The 19,266-nt window shown below is 37.8% G+C and overlaps 1 protein-coding gene across 3 annotated transcripts in view; it reads right to left on the bottom strand.

Annotated features, from left to right (window-relative positions):
* SYNE3 (spectrin repeat containing nuclear envelope family member 3) overlaps positions 1-19,266 on the bottom strand; it is a 188,086-nt gene that overhangs the window by 54,379 nt on the left and 114,441 nt on the right. For all 3 annotated transcript variants that reach the window (XM_007473629.2, XM_007473627.3, XM_007473628.3), the window contains 5 exons: positions 13,405-13,579; positions 7,499-7,681; positions 6,287-6,427; positions 3,591-3,725; positions 745-909 (listed from right to left, as the gene is read on the bottom strand). In XM_007473629.2, the coding sequence (XP_007473691.2) occupies positions 745-909; positions 3,591-3,725; positions 6,287-6,427; positions 7,499-7,681; positions 13,405-13,579 (799 nt within the window). The remainder of the gene's footprint in view (positions 1-744; positions 910-3,590; positions 3,726-6,286; positions 6,428-7,498; positions 7,682-13,404; positions 13,580-19,266) is intronic.

The following is a 19,266-nucleotide window of genomic DNA, read 5'->3' as shown; positions in this document are numbered from 1 at the left end:
GATAGAGAGTATCTAAGGCAATGTCAAGTACTTCAAAGATCAAGAAAGATGAAGACTGAGAAAAAGCCATCATATCTTTTCCTAATTCCCTGAGAATATTAGACCAGAAAAACTCTAAAGTTTTTTTTGGTGATAACATTTTATGTTTTATATTCTATTGTTCCATCTTAAAGTTTCTTCCAGCTCTAACATTCTGTGTTTAACAACCTTTAGTTCTTTCCTGTTATAACATACTATGTTCTATCTTCTAACATTTTATGTTGTAGAATTCCTTCTGGGTCTACTGTTCTAGGTTTAAATTTCCTTTCCAGTGATAATATTCCCTGAAACTAAGGTCTAGTGTTTTATGTTCTCATGTCCTTTCTGCTCTGACATTCTATGATTCCAATTCTATAGGAGAGAAGCATATGGCTTTAGCTATTCAAAAACAAGAAATTTGGGGTGTGAATTTACATCGCGAACATAAATACAAATTTAGTTGTACCTCTATCCACCTGTGAAATCCTAGGCTAATCTTCAGTTATTTCAACCATAGAATTATTTATTCAAATCTGGTTCAAAATCCAAAGAAGTCATAAAGAAAGCTCATTGACAAATAGAAGCGACTCCCACTTGATGTTCTACCTAGGTCAAGAGTCAGCTCACTTGCACACAGAACTCTGGGCTTTTCAAAACTGTTTTACTCCTCTGCAGCTTGGCTTTCCAGAAAATGAAACACTATTCCTAAGGGAAAAGTCTACTTACCTCAATATCTTCTACGGATTGGCCATCCACCTTCCACTGGCCTTCATCCCTTTGGTAGGATTCCAGCTTTTGTTTGGCCATCCCAATCCATTGTTGGAGCTCCCACAGTTTGTGGTTGAATGTCCAGTGTTCCTGAACTTGCTGCTGCCTTTGTTCCATAGTTATCTACAAGACCAGGAGGGCACCCCATATATTAGCACCAAGCTTAGATAGGTAGCCAGTTTATAAATATAAAGAGATAATAAGGGGAGTAAAAGAGAGATGTCCTATCTCTGCCTTCAAATTTACTATGTGACCGAGGCAGCACAAAAGATAGAGTACTGGGCCTAGAGTGAGTATAACTTGCATTCAAATCTAGCCTCATATATTTACTTCTCCTTGCCTTAGTTTATTCAGCTGTAAAATGGGAATCAAAATAGTACCTGCCTCCCAGGGTAGTTGTAAAGATCAAATGAGATAATATGTGAAAAATATACATATGCTTGTAAAGTAAACAGTGTTTGAAACATTGAAAGCAATTACTTAATGCTTGTCCTTTCCTGTTTCTCTTCTCCTTCCTCTTCTCTTTTCTTTTTCTTGACTTTTGGCTTAGCTTCCAAATCTATAAGCAGGTGTCCAGAAAAACCTAAGGTTCCTTACAGATCTGCTATTCAGTGAAAGTCATCTATTTATGGCATTATATTAAATTGATTTCTGGTACACTATGTCTCACAAACCCATGACAAAATCAATTAAATATATAATTCAGCCAGGACTTAGCTACCTAAAAGGCACAAAAGTGTATATGGCACCTCTCAACCAGATATAAGTATCAGATGAGTCCCTCCTTTAATCCCATCTCTGTTGACTGAAATCTTTCCCTTCAAGGCTCAATTTGGGTGTTGTCTTTTTTAATGTAAGTATAAAACATTCCCTCCCTGAGATACTGTACTCTTAAAATGTCTAATTTTTCTTTTTCTAAACTCTTACTTTTTGTCTTAGTAACAATTCTAAGGCAGAAAGGCAAGGGCTAGTCAAATGAGATTAAATGATTGGGCCAAGGTTCACATAGCTAGAAAGTATCTGAGGCCAAATTTGAATCAAGGTCCTCCCAACTCCAGGCCTGATGCTCTATCTACTGTGCTACGTAGCTGCTCCTTCTCATGTTTTGCTAAGTTCTCTCCTTATTCCCCTCTCTTTTGAATAAAAATGATTTGTCAGGTAAACATGAATATGCATGGGCATATCTTTCCTGTCTTTGGATGTGGTGCCCGGGGCTTCCACATGGTAGATGTTTAATGAATGCTTACTGAGTTGAATTTATAATGTATTTAACTATACTTCTTATTTCTCAAATTTCTCATATTACTAAATAGTGATGACAACATTTTTTGTAATACTTTAAAGGTTATAAAACATTTTCCTCACAATTATCCTGTGTCAGAATCTCCTGTATCTTTCAACTAATAAAATCACTCAATCAAGTATTTCTGAGGCACACACTATTAATATGCCACCCCCTGTTAATAATGGGCACACAAATCCAATGAATGAAACAATTCCTACCTGAAAACCACCCGGAAGCATTTGTTGCGTAGCTATTCTGGGCTAAATGTTCTGAGCTAGAATCAGGTCTTTTCTTTCCCCATGGAATCTAGTACAATGGATCTATGGTAGATGAACTCAGCCAGTGGACCCAAAGTACTCATAATGCCATAAAGGCATGAATTCATGAGAAGCAGCATGATAATATGGAAACAGCACAAGACTTAGGATCAGGAGATGTGGGTTCAAGCCTTAGCTCTGCCATATTAACTATGGACCCTTAGAAGAACAGATACTTCACTCTTTGAGCCTCAGTTTCTTCAATCATAAAGTTGAGATTATACAATTTCAGCAGCTATCTTCACTGTTAGCTTCCTCACAGAGGGAAAGCACATTGTAAACTATGAAGTGCTATAGAAATATGCACTATATTTGTTTTGGTTATTATTATTATTATTTAATCTCAGCTAGAGTTAGTAAAGAAAAAACATGTCTTGCAATTTAGAATTTGAAGGAATCTGAGAATATAAGAATGTTGAAAATACAGAAGGAATTTTAGAACTGAGAAAATCTCTCTCTCAGCCTTTGCTTCCTGATCATAAAACAGACTAGATGAAGTGCCTTGCTCAAAAGACAAGCAATTTTGTTCAATTTCACTGTTTCAACTCCAAATTCTAAGATGTGGTTAAACACAAGAAGAAATTAATATGAGAGTAGGAATAATCACTAAAAATTAACCCCTTTCCTGGCCTTCTAAAATGTAATTTAAAATTTCCAACTAACAAGCATTTGTTTTTATTCCTTCTCACTCTCCCTACACAATGAAAAAGAAAAAAGAAAAACAAAATTCTTCTAACAGTATATATAGTCAAGCAAAATAAATTCCCACATCAACCATGTCAAAAAAAAAAAAGTCTTATTTGACATATTAAGACCATACCCTTTCTGTTAAGTAATGACTAGTAACATCTTTCTCCCTGGCCTCCTAAGACAAAACTAGATTTGAAGCCATAAAACCTGGGTTCATGACCTAACTACAACTTAGTTATTTGATCATGGTTTGAACAGGACCTGTCTTTTATTTTTCTTTGTAGTTGTGGTGTTTAATACAGTGTGTGGCACATGAGCAGACACTTAATATTTATTTACTGACAGCCTCTGTTAAGTTTTTCTCATCTGTAAAATGGGGATAATTATGCTCATACTATCTACCTCACCAAGTTTATTATGAGAATTCAGTGAGATAGTAGTATCTGTGAAAGGATTTTGCAAAATATAAAGTACATATAAGTTGTAACTTTAACTGATGTTTCATAACTTACCTCCAAAGACCTCTTCAAGGTCTGGTAATCAGATAAAAATTGACTGATTTTATGCTGGTGTCTGGGATTTGTCCGAACGAGGGGCTTCAGGTCTTCAATCTGAATGTCAAGCTCTTGCAAGCCTTCCTGGAGGTTCTATAATGGAAAGAAGGAAAGAGAGAGTTCATCTGTTTGGCAGAATCAGCGTCATTATGTGAAAGAAATAAGAGTAAGTAGGGTAAGGAGTGGCATAGTTTGTCTAAAGGGGAAGAGGCTCCTCAAAATAGTAATATTCTAAAGTATGAGAAATATAATCTGCTTGGCATCCAGAACACAAAGGAAATTTTGGGGGAAGGGATCCAAAACTAGAAGAATGAGCCAGATATAAGAAGATGAAGTTTAATAGGGATAAAAGTTGTCTTTACTTTGAATTCAAAGAACTACTCATCTAAAATGTAGGATGAGAGAGAAGAGCGAGGCCATGAAAAAGTGTCAAATGGGATAAGAGGGCATGGATGGACCAAGTCATTCAAATCTGGCCTCAGACACTTCCTAGCTGTGCAAATAATTTAACCCCCATTGCCTAGTCCTTACCATTCTTCTGCCTTGGAACCAATATATAGTATTGATTCTAAGACACAAGGTAAATGTTTTTTTTTTTTAAAGTTATCAAATCCTCTGAAGAATTTTAGTGCAAATTCTTGACTCAAGACTTTAAGATCTTAGGTGACATTAACAAAGCAAAGTGACTAGGACAAGGTGGGTTGTAATTCAGGTTATGTTTGCCAACCTGGTCAAACCCAACCTGCAGTACTATGTTCAGTTGTAGTTATCGCATATTAAGAAAGACATTGATCAATTGAATTGTGCCAGACCAAGATGATAAGAAGAAGGGAAGGAAACAAGCATTTATTAAGCACTACTATGTGCCAAGCACTGTAAGTATTTTACAAATATTATTTTGTCCTCATGACAACCTTAGGAGGTACAATACAGACTATTATTATCTCCATTTTACAGTAAAAGAAACAGAGTTAGAGTTTTGATTTGTTCAGGGTCACACAGCTAGTAAGTGTCAGAGGTGCGATTTGGACTTGGAACTCCAGGCCCAGAGCTATAACCATAATGCCACCTATCTTTTCATAGAGAATCAGATGAAGGAACTGGGGAATGTTTAGCCTAGAAAAGGAGAACATGATAATTTGTAGGATTGAAGATGGACTGGCCTTATTCTCTTCTTAGAGGGTAGAACCAGGACCAATGAGTGGAGGTTACAGAGAGAGAAAGATACTAGCTCAGGAGAACTCTCCAACAATTAGAGATGTCTGAAAGTGGGTCTGCCTCATAAGGCAATGAGCTCCCCAATATTAGAAATCTTCAGTTGGAGACCCTTTTGGAGAAGGTATAAGAGTAAGTTATATTTAGGTATAGGTTGGAATATTTGGCCTATGAATTCCTTCCTAGCTCTGAGAATCTATAAGCAAAGCTACATCAAAGAAAAAAGAGACAGCTTCAGTGATTAATGAGTTTTAGGAAATATGCTTGCCATAAATACCTATGTGAAATATCATATGTTTATAGACTGAGAAAACCTACAAAAAGTTACTTTTTACATGGAGACCAACAACTTATTTTCTATGTAAAATCTACTCGTTTCTGACATTGATACCAACAGCAATAACCTTAACTATGGTACAAACTTCATTCTTCAACCAAAAAATTCCTCCTAAATTAGCAATTTCTGGGCTAGGCCTGTTCTGACATGTTCTAAATTTATTTTCTGTTTGTTTAAAATGAAGGTCATAACCCTTCCTTATTAGGATGACTTAACATTCTTAAAATGTGCTTTTGTTGTTGGGATTTGAAAAAACCCTAGAAATTATCCACTAGGGAAAAATAGAAGAAACAAAATCTTGTTGCTAGTCTTGACAAGTAGTATTTTTGAGATAGTAAGAAAGGTGTCATGTACAAATAGGCAAGTTTTTGAGTAAGGAAAATCTGAGTTTTTCTTTTACTTCTGATGAATACTAGTTGTGTGCCCTAGGCAAGTCATACTCTCTTGGTGTCCCAGGTAATTCTTTCAAGGCTAAATTAGATGGTTGCCACTCTGCATGAGTGGAGGGAATTTTCACTTCTAGAGTTCTCTATATATATAGAATTAAGGTTGTACACCCAAAAAAAGTTTTTTCCTTTAAAAAAAACTTTAGTGGGGATGAAGAAGAAAAGACGTTAGGAGAAATGTGGTAGCTATGTTCAAGTATTAGAAAAGTTGTTAAGTGGATGGGAGATTAGACTTGTCTGATTAGCCCACTGAGGGCAGAACTGGGAGCAACTAGTGGAAGTGAAAAAGAGGAAAATTTATGTTTTATGTCAGAAAAAAAATTCCCAATCAGATTTTATTCCAAACAGAATGGGCTACCTACCTAAACAGAGGGTGGGTTCTCCATAACTAAGGGTCTTCAAGCAAAGTCTAGATAAATAAGGGGGTTTTTTGGGTACAGATTTAGACTAGATCCTCAATGAGCTACCTTTAAGGTAAAAAAAGTTATGTGACAACAGTCATCAATTAAATAAAAGCATTCATTGGAGTAGAGAAGAGATTAACCATAGATTGGATGGATGACCTAAAGCCTCTCATGAGTTCAGGGCTTACATAGTGATTTAGAAACTGTCGCTGGATCCTTGGCTAAAACACATGCCTACATTATCTCACTTACCTGCAAGCACTGGAGTTGGGCCTGCTTACTAGGGAGGTCACGCTGAAACTCCTTTTCTGCTGCTCTGATGTGGAGATCTGCTAACTTCTTTTGCAGTGGTTCAAATGCAGTATCAAAGTCATGGTGCTGAGATATTGCACTCTAAAGAGAAAGTGACACAACATGAAAAGCAAGCCATTTCTTCATCTGGACTTAAAAAAAACCTTTTGGGACATGTCTTGGTTTTATATAATTATTCACTTACAAAAATGTACAATATGAAATGAGTTTTGCATGATAATACATGCATAAGCCAGATCAAACTGCTTGCCAGCTCTGGGAGGAGGGTGAGAAAGGAGAGGGATGACAATTTAGATCATATAACTTCAGAAAACTTATGTGCAAATTTGTTCTTACACATAATTGGTAAAAATAAAAATAATAAAATAAAAACCTTTACCTTCCATCTTAGAACCAATACTGTGTGTGGTTCCAAGGCAGAAGATTGGTAAGGGCTAGGCAATGGGGGTCAAGTGACTTGTCACACAGCTAGGAAGTGTCTGAGGTCAGATTTGAACCCAGGACCTCCCATCTCTAGCCCTGGTTTTCAAACCACTGGGCCAACTAGCTGCCCCCCTCATCTTTAATGAAATCCATGTGATGTCTAGTACAAATAAGGAAGAGACTTCCTCAGGTATGTAAAGTGTTGCCCTGGGGAAAATGAAGAACATTTATTCTGTGTGGTTCTCTCTTCCGTATTATGCTTATTTATGTGTTAAGTTTCTTTGGTAGTATACAAGTTCCTTGAAGGCAGAGACCATTTTATTTTTTGTTTTAATCTCTGTAATCCCAGTGTCTAGAGCTATGAGAGACAAAATGCAATTATGTACAAACTACAAGAAAAATGGAAAAGAATCAACTGACAGAAGACCCTAGGATGAGAAGAAATTGGGAAAAGCTTCCTCTAGAAGATGGGATTTTAGCTGGGACTTGAAGGAAGGAAAGAGGCAGAGAGACAGGAGATCATGCCAAGTAAAAGTGATTTAGAGCTGAAAGGCCTTCAGAGAAACAGTGGAGGTGAGGCCCATCAGTGATATTTAAGGAATGATATTCTTGCAGAAGTTGGGGGCATTTAGACTAGATGACCTCTAACGTTCCATCAGATTCTCTGACTTCATGGCTCATTGTACCTTGAATTGGCACCATGATCAAGGAATTTATCACGATACTTACTTGTAACTTGCTGTTTCTTTGTAAGAGATTGTTATGAAGCAGGTCTCTCTCCCTGATAGTGTTGTCCACCTCTTCTAGGAAAGACTGTGCCCGTTCCTCACCAAATACACTGATCAACAAATCCTTCTTCAGTTTTAACATGATCAATTGTTCCTTCAAGCGTGAGCTTTCAGCCAGTGCCGACTAAAGAAAAAGTTTCTAATTATTAGAGAATTTAAAGGTACAAAAAAAATTTTTTTAAGAAATCCATTCACACTTGTTCAAGTCAGTAAGTAGTGCAAGTTTGTTAGTACGTTTCCAAAAGCAAAGAGATCTCACACAAAAACCAAAGCTTGCTGTAATAAGAAAAAGTTGAATACTTGTGGCTTTCAAAAAGCCTTCAACATTATTTTGATAGGCTTTTTCACGCCAGATTTTTATAACAAGCATATCTCTTAAAGAATAGTTGTCTATTTGTTACCCAAACAGCTTCCTCTTCTTTCTGGAATTTTACCCCCACCCACCCCAAATGGAAGAGAATCATTTAAAGAAGAACCATCCAGCCTGGAGCATCAGCATAAGACTCTCCTCATTGGTAGAGAAGAGAACAACTCTATTCTGTGTGTAGCATGGATGAATTCTTCCCCCTGGGCATGAAAGAACTCAGCTCACCTAAGAGAAAGGAAGGTCCCTGCCTCACCCAAGGGGAAACTCCCTGAACTCTCATGGAAAAATTAAAAATCTGAAATCTGATAAGTGTCAAACACTTGGCCCTTGTAGGCCTTGCACTCCTGAGTGTGGCCTTAAGCAGATTAAAATACAAGCTGGGGAAGAGGGCAGCTAGGTGGCTTAGTAGAAAGAGAGCCAGGCTTGGAGCCTAGGAGATTCTGGATTCAAATTTGACTTCAAACACTTCCTAGTTGTGTGACTCTGGGCAAGTCACAACCCCAACTGCCTAGCCTTTACCACTCTTCTACCTTGGAACTTATACTTAAATCAAATAGAAGGTAGGAGTTTTAAAAACATATAATTGGTAAATATTTAACAAAGTAAGTAAAAATACAATAAAACATAGATAATACTAATATGAGGTTTTTAAATGAACATGCAAGGATCCTTTAATTTGACAACACTGCACTCCCTTGCATGTTCATTTAAATGCTTCTTCTTTTCCCTCTTTCTTTCCAGGTTTCTCTCTGAAAGGTATCTGGAATTACATGTATCCTGTCTCAAAATAAGAAGGAAATATGGTTTTCTTCTCTCAACCTCCTGAGTCAACTACCCTGCCCCTGTCCCCTCCTATGCAGAATAGGATCATTATTCTTTTACTAGTGAGGAGAGTCTTAAACAAATGATCCAAGGGTAATTCTACTCTAATTACAAAGCACTTTTAACTTTGCAAAGAACTGTAGGTATTATTTCATTTGAATCTCAGAAAACACATCTTGTAATAAATAGGTACTTCAGGCACTGGGCCAATTTTAAAGATGAGGAAACTGGGGATGAGAAAGAAGTTAAGTCATGAGACTAGAGGCATGAGGCTAGTCAATGTTTGAGACAGGATTTAAACCTAGTTGTTCCTGACTCTCAGTCTAGTATTCTGTCCACTATTCTAGAGGTCATCAAGTCTTAGATCAATAGCAAAATCCAAGGGTCACTGACTGGAGGAGATAATTGTGAAAATTTGCTGACATGAGGCAAGGGCAGTGGCTGACTGCATATTCAGCTAGTGGACCTCATGGAGCCTACGATGCCTTCACCCTATTGATGTTTCCTTGCCAACCTCAACATCCTGACCACTTCCTCCACAAAGCCTTCCTAAATTGTCCATATTGATGTAATTCCTCCTTTTCTGAATTCCTAAAGTAGTTATCCAGTTCTGCTTCTAGGAATAGAATAGATGGAGAGCAATGAGTGGGAGTTACAAAGAAGGGATGAATTATTTTGGCCAATACTGCTCATAAAGACCACTCTGAGAAGTGTGAGATATGGTCAGTTCCTTTATAGATATTGAAACAGGTGTTTTATAGATACTAAACTAGATCATAGTAATTAGAACTGAGACCTTAAAAATCATCTAGATTGATTCACCTCAATTTACAGATGGCCAGAGGGTCTTAGTGACTTTTTCATCACCAAACCTGATGGCCTTTTCTCAGTCCTCATCTTTTTTGACCCATCTGTTGCATTTGACACTGTTGACCAGCCTTACCTTGTGTGGCCTGTCTCTTTTCTGGGTTTTCAAAACCTTCTCCTAGTTTTTCAGCTGCCTGTCCAGTCACTCCTTAGTTCCTTTTGCTGGCTCATCATCCATACTGTACCCCTTATCTGTGGGTATTCCCCAAGTTCTGTCCTAGGTCCCCTTCTCTTCTTACTGTACATTCTGAATTCCTCAGACCTCATTAGCTCCCATTGGTTTAACTATCATCTCTATTCAGACAACACACATCTATATATCCATCCCTAAGGTATGCCCTGACTTTCAGTCTCACATCACCAATTGCCTTTTGAACATTTCAAATTGAACATCCAAGAGACATCTCAAACTCATTATGTCCCAAACAGAATTCATCTTTCTACCAAAATGTTTCTTTCTTCTAAACTTTCCTATTTCTAAAGACATCACCATTATTCCAGTTGCCCAAGTTCATAATTTTGGCATTATCCTCAGCTCCTCACTCTTGCACACTTCATATCCAATTGTTTCCCAAATTTTGCCTTTTCTAAATCTTAAACGTCTTACACATGGCTTTCTCTACTCACATAACTACCACCTTCAAGCAGATATACCTTACTCAAATGATTAAAAATGTTTCCACTTTGGCCTCCCTGCCTCAAGTCTCTCCCCACTCTAGTACATCACTGAAAGTTAGGCTGACTCAGTGGCCAGTTGTTCCCAGTCTTGATGGCCAGTCAGTATTGGGTGAGGCTCTGTTGTGGAAGGTGACACTAAGTCTGCAGCTTTTTATATTACTAGTTACATACCCTACCTAGGATGCTTGTACCATACCTGCAAATTGTCATATACTTTCTTCTACCTTTGAGAGGAACTGAGATGCAAGAACTCAACCCCTTTTGCTGATGTGGACTTATTCTAATTGTCTTTTTCATATTACAAAAGTTATTAAAGGCTGGCTCCATCTTTGAAGCCATTTGTTGGTCTCCAATGATCAGCTTGTCAATATGATACATTCCTTTTAATTTCTCTTTGTACCAGATTTTGCCTTGTTATGCAGGGTGAAAGGCTGAAGAGAGATTTTTCCTTTCAACACCATCTTACCTACAAATTGCTGCTAACGAGATATTCCTTGAGTGTGAGTCTGACCATGTGACTCTTCTACTTAATCAACTCTTCTGTTAACTTTGTCTTTACGGTAGGCAGCAGAGTTGCACAATAGATTAAAGGACCAAGCCTGGAGTCAGGAAGACCTGAGTACAAATCTAGCTTTAGATATTTACTAGCTTGTGTGTCCTGGGGCAAATCACTTAACAGCTGTCTGCCTCCTCAACCTTCCAGGATCAAATGAGTATTTGTAAAAAGCATTTAGTAGAGTGCTTGGCCCATTGGAGGCACTTAATAAATACATTTTTCTTTCTTCCCCTTCTACTCCTCCTTTGCTGCCAATCCAAAGGTGTAATCTTTCTTTTTTTTTCAACTTTATACTTTTTTTTTAAATTTATAAAAATTCAGAACATAGACACCAAATAAAACAAGTATTTCCATATCCCTGGTAAAATAGAATATTCAATCCAAAACTGTACATCTTTATTCTATACAATTAGCTTTAATTTTAAATGCATATTATATTCAATATGTAACTTTCAAAACTGTCCTTTTTGCTTTGTAAATCTTTTGAATTTCTCTTCTGTTCTGTCAGTGAATAATAGAAAAGTTGCTTCAACATTTTTTATTTTTCATTCCTCCCTCCACCCCACCCCTTCCTTCCTTCCATCCTTGTTTCCTTCCTTCCTTCTCTTTACCTCTTTTGTTACTGCATTCTTTTCTTTCTCCTTCCCACCCATTCCCCATTAGGGGAAAAACTAAAAACAAATACCTTGTAACCAATATGTACAATAATTCAATAGAAATTTCTATACTCCTATGTCTGAAAATAAACATTATTCTGCATCATAAGTGAATCACCTTTCAAGAACATTGATTTTAATATGAAGTTGATTATAAATTGTTTTAAATTTAAAACAAAAAATAAATATACTAATATTCTCCCTGCATTTTGCAATTTGCAGTCATTCTTCATCTTCAGTTCCTTGCTTTTAGCTATCATCTCTGCAGAGATAGTTCTTCAGCAAAGCTGTAATCTTTCAATGGGACTAGCTTGATCTGTTCTATGGGTCTTCTGGACTTCTTAGATCTATAAATTGTTCTCCAGCAAGGAATTAATGCATCCAGCTGTGGTCCAAGTTTGGCTTTAGAATATATATTTACTCCAAAGGTGAAAGTTCATGGAAGAGATTTATCCAATTAGCAAATCATGTGCAAATATATACAAAACAAATGGTTATTCTCTCTACTTTAAATCTTGGTTAATGGAAATTCTTTTCTTGAAAATTCATCATCGTTGTAAAGGTAACATTTAAAGGTAATATCCTTTTAGGTTTGATTTAAAAACCATAAAATATCAGAACTAGGGGGGGCCTTAAAATTACAGAATAGGAGAGCTGGAAGAAATTTTAAAGATTATCACCATTACCATAAATGGTAAATATTTACAAAGTAGCTTAAAATATGCAAAACACTTTATAAACATTCTCATTTGAATCTCAAAAAAGTCTTTTGAAATGGGTACTTACAGGTACTTTCTTTTCCAAAGTAGGAAACTGATTACCAGAAGGAAAAGATACCATAGAATCATATAAAATTGGAAGGGTCTTTAAAGATCATTTAATCTCTAATTCCCTTCTTTTACATATGGTAAAACTGAGACTTGTTGTTGTTGTTGTTTAGTTGTGTCCAACTGTTCATGACCCCATTTGGGGTTTTCTTGGCAGATATACTGAAGTAGTTTGTCATTTTCTTCTCTGGCTCATTTTATGAGGAAACTGAGGCAAAGACTTTTCCAGGGTCAAACAGCTTATAAGTATCTGAGGCCAGATTTGAATTCAGAAAGATGATTCTTCCTGATTCCAGGCCCAGCACTCTGTTCACTGTGCCACCTACCTGCCCTAAACTGAGGCTTAGAGAAGGGAAATCATTGGCTCAAAGTCTCAAGCCCATATTAATTCTCTCTATAATTAGATTCATGGATGATAATTGTGCCTATTATACCACCTGGATAATATGTGGATTTTAATAGATGTTGTCAGTATCACAGTTCAAACTATTATGAAGTGGGTAGTCAAGCATTATTATTTTGAAATGAAGGAGATCTTAGGAATATACAATCATAAAGGTAAAAAAGCCTTTAGAGGTCAGTTAGTCTAATCTCTATCTGAGGTGACATGGAAGGAAGGGAATAAGCACTTACTATGTACCAAATCAAGCATATATATATATATATATATGCCAAACACCACAATAAGTGATTTACAAATATTGTCTCATTTAATCCTTACAATAACCGTAGAAGGCTATTATTATCCCAATTTTGCAGTTGAGAAAACAAACAGAGGCTAAGTACCTTACCTAGGACCACACAGTTATAAATATTTGAGATGAGATTTGAACTCCAGGCTTCCTGACTCTAGGCCCCAAGGTCTATCCACTATGCCACACCTCCTCTGCAAATGATATAATCCCTGGTAGCCACCTAGAATGTCCAGAATGATAGCAAGGAACACTTTATTTACTAGGTGTTGGTGGCTGCTTACTAACCACTCTCAGTAAGTTGCCCCCATGTATATTCCCTTCCAGCATAAATTAAAAAGAACCTAGTCCAGCCTTCCTCTCATGACACCATTTTATTTACCTCAATCTGTGGCACAAAGGTATGTATAGATGGGAGATCAGGGAGGCTGTTGGTGATAGCCAAGAGTCTCTGGACCAATGCCTTCCACAGCTGGAACTCTTGAATTACGTGCTGAAAGTGCTGCCACAGGTCTGTCCCAGAACGATTTCTCAATTTAGAGGAATATTCTTTAGCCCTGAAAGGATCAAAAGAATATACAGAAAACTTTCTTAGCAGGATGGCATTAATCATGCAGCCTTCCCTGGGGCTGTTAAGGAGACATGCATACCAGTCAGGATGAAAACCTCAGCATTCTCATCCTAGACCCCATTGAAGTCTGCCCTGGCCTTCATCTGATAAATCCAGACTCTGACTGACAAGCTAGCCCCTCCTAGTCTAAAGGAGGGTGAAGGCAGCTGAAGCTGTATAAAAGATGGGTTTCAGGAGCAAATGTGCAGCCAAAGAGCAAGAATGCAAGCCTGAGGGCAAACAAGGAAGGGCAGCCTCTGAGACTGGCAACTATGCCAGGGGACTGAGAAGAAACCTTTAGGGAACTGTATGGGGAAGCATCAGGCATAAAATCCACAAAGCTGGACTCTAGGACGGGAGTTGCATGTTTGAATCATGCATAAACAATACAAAATTGAGTTCCTGGAACTATTTGGGTTGCCGAGAGCAGAGCTGTGATTTCTTAGTCCCCTTCTCTTTCTGAGATAGTATGTTTTCCAAGATTCTGCTTTCTATTTATTTCTATTTCTATTCGTTTTATTTACAATTTTTCTCTCTTTAATTCTCTCTTCAGGGTGTGATCAACATGACGAACCTTTACACTGCTGATTTACGTGTGTTTGTTCACAAATGGTAGCATAGACAAAGAGTTGGGGAGCATCCAGGATGAGAAAGAAAAATAGATTTTACAATTGTGTTGTATAAAGTACACCTGAGAAATTCTCTAGCGATAGCCTTGAGCTACAGAAAGATAATCATTGATTCATTTTTTATAACTTCCCAGAATAGGTGCAGAAACTTAGACCTAGATCTTTCTGGGCAAATGGTCAGCTATTTCTGCCTGGAGAAGATTATGATGAGCTGTCTGGTCTTGGTAGGTGGGGCCTTGGCCTGTTCCCTTTATATTGCTTTTCCAAGGCTGATTTGAAAGGAATCCAGAGAGAAGGAGCCATGAGAGTGATGGAGAATAAGTTGTGCTGCTCCTCCCCCTCAAGAGGAAGGGGAAGGGGAAGTAAGAAGGAGTGGGGATCCAGCACAGCTAGAGCTCACTACTTTATACATTTCTGCTAAATTAACTTCCAACAGAAGGACAGTAAGAACACATTCTCTATAGGTGACCTCTGAGTTCCCCACAAAGCTAGACAATGCTGTATTTTTAGTGTTTGTTTTTAGTTAGCTACTCAAAGGTCTGATAATTGACCTTGACTCCCTGAAAATGCCCTGTTGCTCAAAGTCTGATGTTTGTTTTCTTCAATGGTAAGCTCCAAATTGCCCACTGGGAGTGAGGCCAAAGGAAAAGTTGAATGTTGGCATAAGCCATGGGACTCAGAGCACCACCTGTCATACATAAATCAGCTCTTGAAATTCGAGGTCAATGAACATAAGGCACTTCTAAAAAATAATTCAGGTGTCTGCCATTTTTCAAAACAAAAATAAGCAAGAATGCTCAATTAGAAATGTTGAAGGCAAGCCAAAATACATTTCAGGGACTTTTCAGATACAATACTGGTAATGTTCAACCTGAAATTCTTTTAAGTTACTTTTTCACACCTTCATACAGACAACAAAAATAGAAGGAAAAAAAAAAGACAGGTCATATTGGGTATAGCTCTTTTTACTAGTACATGGGTAGATCGAAGGATGGATGGAGTGAGTGAATGAGTGAGACAGAGGCAAAGACAGAGACATAGACAAAGACAGAGATGAAAAGACATTTATGAAACACTTACAATGTCAGACACTGTGATAAAAATAAAGGTTCCGGAATAGAAACCTGAGTATTCCCTGGCAGCATGAAAGACAACCCAATTTCTTAGGAGAAAGAAATGAGAACAGGAAATGAAGAGTCTTACAATATGGGAGAAAACAGACTTGGGAGAGTTATATGCTCTTTGCATGAACCAAAGCAGAACCTGAGCAAGAGAATTCACAATGGTGGAAGGGAAGTAGGGGAGAAGTTGGTTCTTAGATCTACTTTGAACACCCACAAGCCACAACTTATTGTTTAAATTGCATGGTTTTATCAATGATATTTAGAGGTCTCAACTTTCCCATCCATGAAATCAGGAACAATAAGGAAGAGTGACATAGAAATCTTGGTTAGATACAGGATGGTATGAGGAAATGGCGGTGTGAGGTGTAACTCAATGATATGGTAAGATAAGACAATTTTCAATGAGGGACCAACAGGGACCTAAACAATAACTTCTTCCCCTTGCACTAGGTGACTCCATCCATATTGATACTAACTCTTCCCAGTTCCTCAATTCATTCATTTCCCATAACCTACTCCTCCAATACAACTCAGCTATACACAGACCTGGTCATGTCCTTAATCTTGTACCCACTTCTTGATTTAATAACTCTGAAATTTTTTCATCTGATCACCAACTTTTATTATTCTGTCTTCCCCCTCTGCATTATAACAACTCTTCACTTATCTTTGCTATGTCCTCCAATCCCTCCATTCCTCAATTGTTTCACAAACCCTTTCTCCTGCACAGTATACAGTCTCTTCTCTTCCCTATCTTGACTTCTTGATGAGCCAGTTCAACTCCATACTCTCCTCTACATGATAGTCACTTGTTCCTTCATCCCATCAGCACTCATACCTTGCAAACTCCTACCTTGGATTACTCCCATCATCTGCCTTCATTTCTACTCATGTGCTATTGAATGAAACTGGGGCAAGTCATGAAACTGTGCTGACTGGATCCACTAAGGATTTATGTTATATGATCTCAACTGGGCCCTCATTACAACATGGTAATCCTTTTATAGCCACTATCTCACTTACTAAGATAATTTTTCCAAACCTTTTAATCCTTCTAACCTCCCATAGTACCCTTTCTCCCCATCTCAGTAAAGAGACTTGCCTCTTACTTCACTGAAAAAATCAAGGCCATATACTGAAAGCTTCCTCTTGATCACTCAGATGTCTTCTCTCATTATAAACTCTGTCACCTCTCTCTCAAACGAAGAGTTTTCCCTCTTCCTTACCAAGGCTAACCTCTCTCTTTTATCTTTACCATTGATCTCATTTTCTCCTATCCTTTCCAGTAGATTACTCCCTTGATCAGGCCCTGTCTCATTCATATCTTCAATAATTTTGGGTCCTTCCTTGCTGCCTACACTCTCATGTCTCCCTCTTCATTAAAAAAATAAAAATCCTCACTTTATCCATCCATCCCCACTAGTTATTCTCTACTTTTCTTGGTTAAAGTCCTCAAGGAATCTGACTACCAATGGTGCCTTCACTTTCTCTCTTCTCACTCCTAAATTCTACAGTTTGGCTTTTATCTCTTAAGATTTATCTGAAATTGCTTACTCCAAAGTCACTGATGATCTCCTACATGCCAAATCTAATGGGTTTTTTCCCCCTTAATCTTCAAACTTCTTGACCACTCTACTGCTTTTGGTACTGTCAATCGCCCTCTTTTCCTTAATAGTCTCCATTTTTTTTAACATTGCTTTCTACTGGTTTTCTTTCTACCATTCTGGTCGTTAGTGTTCTCTGCTGGATCTTCATCCAGGTCATGCCTGACAACTATGGATGTCACCCACACCCCTAAGGCTTTTTCCTGGGTCTTCTTCTCTTTTCATTCTCTCTTCTCTTGCTTGATGATCTCATCAGCATCCATGGATTCACTAATCATCTCTATGCTGATGATTCAATCAATTTATCTAGTCCCAAATTTTCTTCTAATCTATATTCACACATCTCCAAATGGACATCTTAGCATGTTTATTTAAAAAAAAAAAAAGCATGTTCATTATCTTTCCCTAAAATCTTCTTTTCTAAACTTCTCCATTATTACTAGGGAAACCACTATCCTCCTCATTAGCCAGGCTCACAACCTAAGTGTCACCTATGATTCTGCATTTTCTCATCGCTCCCTTCCCCCCCACCCCATATCCAATCTGTTGTCAAGGCCTGTCAGTTTTACCCTTGCAACACATCTTATACACATCCCTTTCTCTCCACTACCATTCTGATACATATGGATGCTCATAACATCCCATTTGAACTATTGCCATAGTCTCTTGTTTGGCTTCCCTGTCTCAAGTCTCCCCAGACTCTAGTTCATTCTCTACTCAGCTGTCAAATTCGTCTTCCTAAGTTGAAGGCATGAATGTTATCGCCCCTAGTCAATCATTCCACCAGCTTCCTACTACTTTCAGGATCAAGTAAATCTTCTTTGAGGCTTTAATGCACTTCATAACTGACCCTTTCCCTTGTTCTTCCTCTTTACTCCCACTTTCTATGATCCAGTAACACTGGCCTCTACGTAGTTTCTTTACAAAACATGCTGTCTCTCGATGCCATAGCTTTTCATTGTTAGTTCCCCCTATGCCTGGAATGCTCTCCCTTTTTATCCCTACCTTTGATTTCCTTGGCATTTTTTCAAGACTCATCCCAAGCACACTACCTGCTACAGTAGGCTTTTCCCATTTTCCCAATGACTTGAGCCTTCTTCTCTAAGGTTATGTGCTCTGGATACACGTACCTCTGTGACATGCACCTACTTATTTGCATGTCATCTTCTCAAATAGAATAAATATAAGCTCCAGGAGGATGGGAAGTTTTTATGTTTTTGCCTTTCTTTTTACCCTCAGCAATTAGTAGATAGCCTGACCATAGTAAGCACTTAACAAATGTTTGGTGATTGAGATTTTGAGCTAAAATTAGCTCACAATTATAGCATCTTAAGGTTTATAAACTTCTTTCCTTACAACAGCCCCATGAGGTAGGTTATGTTAGTATTAACACCCTCATTTTACAAATAAGGAAATTCAGGGTCAGAAATGTAAAGTTCTATTGCCCTTTTACTTAAATATTGAGGAAATGAAAGGTCAGGAAATGTAAGCAATTGACCCATGGTTACCAGCTAGCAGGAGAGGCAGTACTGAAAACCATCTCTGCTGAATTCTAGCCAAACCCTTTCCACTACATGAGTGCCTCTCTCTGCCTGTTCTTTCTCAGAACCTGGCTTCAACCCCAGATTCTCCTCTCAAGGATGTCCTCTCAGTTTTTCCAATTTATAACGTTGATTCTCCTGCTGGCTGAACTTTCTGCTACTCACAGAACATTAGCACTGGAAGGGACCTTCAGGTTCAATTAGTTTCGCTCCATTATTTTGTGACTCCTTTATATAAAAGAATTCTGCAGTGCTAGGTAGTGTAGTGGGTAAGGATGCTGGACCTGAACTTGTGTTCAAATCTCACCTCCCATACTCACTTGATATGTGGCCCTGTTGTATAAGTCACATAACAGCTTCATTTTTTTCATTTCTAATATGGAAACAATAGCATCTACCTCACAGGGTGGTTGTGATGATCAAATGAGCTAACATGTACAGAACTTTGCAAACTTGAAATCAGAATACAAATGTTAGCTGCTGTTCATGACAGTGACAATAATAAAATTTATAAAGTATTTGCTATTCATTATCACATTTGATGCATCCACTCTGAAAAGCTATTATTAGCCATATTTTATAAGAGAAGAAGCTTGCCAGCCCAGAGAAGTTAAATAATATGATTTAAGTCACACATCAGGTTTGTTGCAAAGCCAAAGCTTGAACCATTTCTTCTGACTACTTTTCTAATAGTCTTTCCCTTATCCTAGGTTCTCTGCTGCCTTAATCGTAGGCT

The sequence above is a fragment of the Monodelphis domestica genome, chromosome 1, assembly GCF_027887165.1.
Source record: "Monodelphis domestica isolate mMonDom1 chromosome 1, mMonDom1.pri, whole genome shotgun sequence".
NCBI lineage: Eukaryota > Metazoa > Chordata > Mammalia > Didelphimorphia > Didelphidae > Monodelphis > Monodelphis domestica.
The sequence above is the reverse complement of the archived record's forward strand: the minus strand, read 5'-3'. Positions and strand labels throughout refer to the sequence as shown.